Source organism: Eimeria mitis, genomic scaffold (assembly GCF_000499745.2).
Source record: "Eimeria mitis Houghton genomic scaffold, Emh_scaff2939, whole genome shotgun sequence".
Lineage (NCBI taxonomy): Eukaryota > Apicomplexa > Conoidasida > Eucoccidiorida > Eimeriidae > Eimeria > Eimeria mitis.
The window spans coordinates 4,704-6,931 of record NW_013571281.1 but is presented as its reverse complement, the minus strand read 5'-3'; the positions used below and the strand labels follow the sequence as shown (position 1 = coordinate 6,931).

Below are 2,228 nucleotides of genomic sequence, written 5' to 3'. Positions count from 1 at the left end.
CAAAGGAAGAGACAAGACAGCGCAAAGGTAGAAGACCTGCGGGGCGTCAGCAGCAGCCCACTGACCTTCGCGAGGAAGGGGGCAGCAGCAGCAGGCTGAGCCCTAAAGAGCTGCAGCAGCAGCTGCTGCTGCGGCGGGAGATGCACAGGCCGAATGGCTAGTGCAACAGACAGCAACGATGAAGCAGCAGCCCGCCCAGGATTCGTGTCTCCTCCCTGAAGCTCTGCTGTCTCCGGAGGGGCCCCCCACAATGGGGGGCCCCTGGGGGCCCCAGAGGCCCCAGCTGCCAGCAGCAGCAGAAATCCCAGCAGCTGCTGCACCGCCCAGGCGCTGCTGAAGTAAGCAGACAAGTGGAGCGCCTCACCCTTCTGCTCAGCATCTGCTGCTGCTGCTGCTGCTGCTGCTGCTGCTGCTGCTGTGTCAGTGAGGTTGCTGCAGGTCTGAGAAGGCAGCAACAGCGGCAGCAGCAGGTGACTCAGCTGCTCCCTGGCAGCAAGTCTCTGCAGCAGCAGAGGCAGGGGGAAGCCGCCTCCTGCTGCAACGAGAAACAGCCGCCGTGCTGCTGTCTCTGTCTCCGTGTGCTGCCCCTTTTGTCTCCAGGTAAGGAAACGCTCGAACAACCCCACCAATAAACACAGTGCATCCAGCTCCCGGTCGGTAGACAGGCCCCGCAGCGCCGCGCGCACAAGGGCCAAGCCCCCTTCCTGCTTGCTGCTGTTGCTGCTGCTGCTGTTGGGATCTGCAGCACTGCCTCGTGAGCCCTTCAGCTGCTGCTGCTGCTGCGGGTTGTGGCGTCTCCGCAGCTGCAGCAACGCGCTGCTCACGAGAGGGTCTGCATGCAGCAGCAGCAGCAGCAGCAGCCGCAGCACCTCCTGCCGCAAGGCATAACGAATAGGGACGACCCCGCAGCCCCCCAGGCCCTCCTGAGCCTCTCGCATGCGCAGCCCCCTGACAGCTGTACGTACACTCGAAGCAGCAGCATCAGCTGCTGCTTCTGCTGCTGCCAAATCTCTACCTANCTGACAGCTGTACGTACACTCGAAGCAGCAGCATCAGCTGCTGCTTCTGCTGCTGCCAAATCTCTACCTATCCCGGCCTCCGCAGCATCAGCAGCAGCAGCAGCTGCTGCTGCTGCTGCTGCCGATGCTGCTGCGTGCATATCTCCTCCTGTACGTACACCTCGTTTACTTGGGGCTGTGGGGTCTGTCTCCTCACTGCAGGAGAGGCAGCAGCAGCGCACAGAGAAGGGCCCCCAAGCGGCGTGCCAGCCTCTCTTTGCTGCTGCCTGTATGTGGCTGTCTCCTCCCCTGTCTCCTCTTTCCCTCTCCCCCTCTTCATCTGCTGCTGCTGCTGAGCTGCTGCAGTGACGGCACCCACACAAACGCCCCTGGGCTTTTGGGGGGGGAGGCAACAGGGAGCTGTCGCCAGAGCCCCCGCTGCGTCTGCTGCTGCTGCTGCTGCTGCTGCTGCTGCGCTGCAGAAGACGCTGGCAGGGACCCTCACACAGGAGGATGAGGGCCTGCTGAAGGGGATGCTGCTGCACCACCTTGTCTCCTGCTCCACCGCTGGCCCCATGAAGAGACTCCGCTGCTGCTGCCGCTGCTGCTGCTGCTGCTGCGGTTGCACCCTGTGCTGCTGAGGCTATGCGCCATGCTGCTGCTGAGGAAAATGTAGCAGCAGCAGCTAGCAGCCTGCAGATGCACAACTGCAGCAAAGCATGCTGCTTCCCGCTGCCTGCTGCAGCAGGGAGAGGCAGCAGCAAGGAGCTGAGTGACAGCAGCCTCGATGGAGCAACAACTGCAGCAGCAAGTCGGCTCCGTGTTGCTGCAGCAGCAGGAAGAGTGTCTACAGCTTCTTCCTTGATAATAGCACTTGCAATAAGTGCAGCAGCTTGAGCTGCCCGAGCTGCTTCTTCGGTTTCATCTGCGCCCTTCAGCAGCAGCTGCTGCTTCTGCTGCTGCTGCTGCTGTATGCGCGCTGCAGCAGGACTTATACCCTCAGGCAAACCACGCTGGCCCGCCCGGCCCACCTCTGCTGCCTTCTGCAGCAGCCGCTCATTGCATGCATCCAGCAGCTGCAGCAGCTCGATGCAGGCTGGAGAGGCTGCAGCGTATCCTTTGAGTAGTTGCTGCAGTTGCTGTCTCTGCTTGGGGAGCTCCTGCTGCTGCTGGTGCAGCAGCTGCTGCTGTTCCTGCTCCCGCGCAGCAGCTGCCTTGCTGCCTAGCTTC

At 62.4% G+C, this 2,228-nt stretch overlaps 1 protein-coding gene across 1 annotated transcript in view; it reads right to left on the bottom strand.

Annotated features, from left to right (window-relative positions):
* Positions 1–102: 102 nt before the first annotated feature.
* Positions 103–2,228, bottom strand: part of EMH_0060480 (uncharacterized protein) — a gene marked incomplete at both ends in the record, with an annotated part of 3,971 nt that continues 1,845 nt past the window's right edge. The window contains 3 exons of the mRNA XM_013497799.1: positions 103–128; positions 365–832; positions 1,033–2,220. Coding sequence (XP_013353253.1) covers positions 103–128; positions 365–832; positions 1,033–2,220 — 1,682 coding nt within the window. The remainder of the gene's footprint in view (positions 129–364; positions 833–1,032; positions 2,221–2,228) is intronic.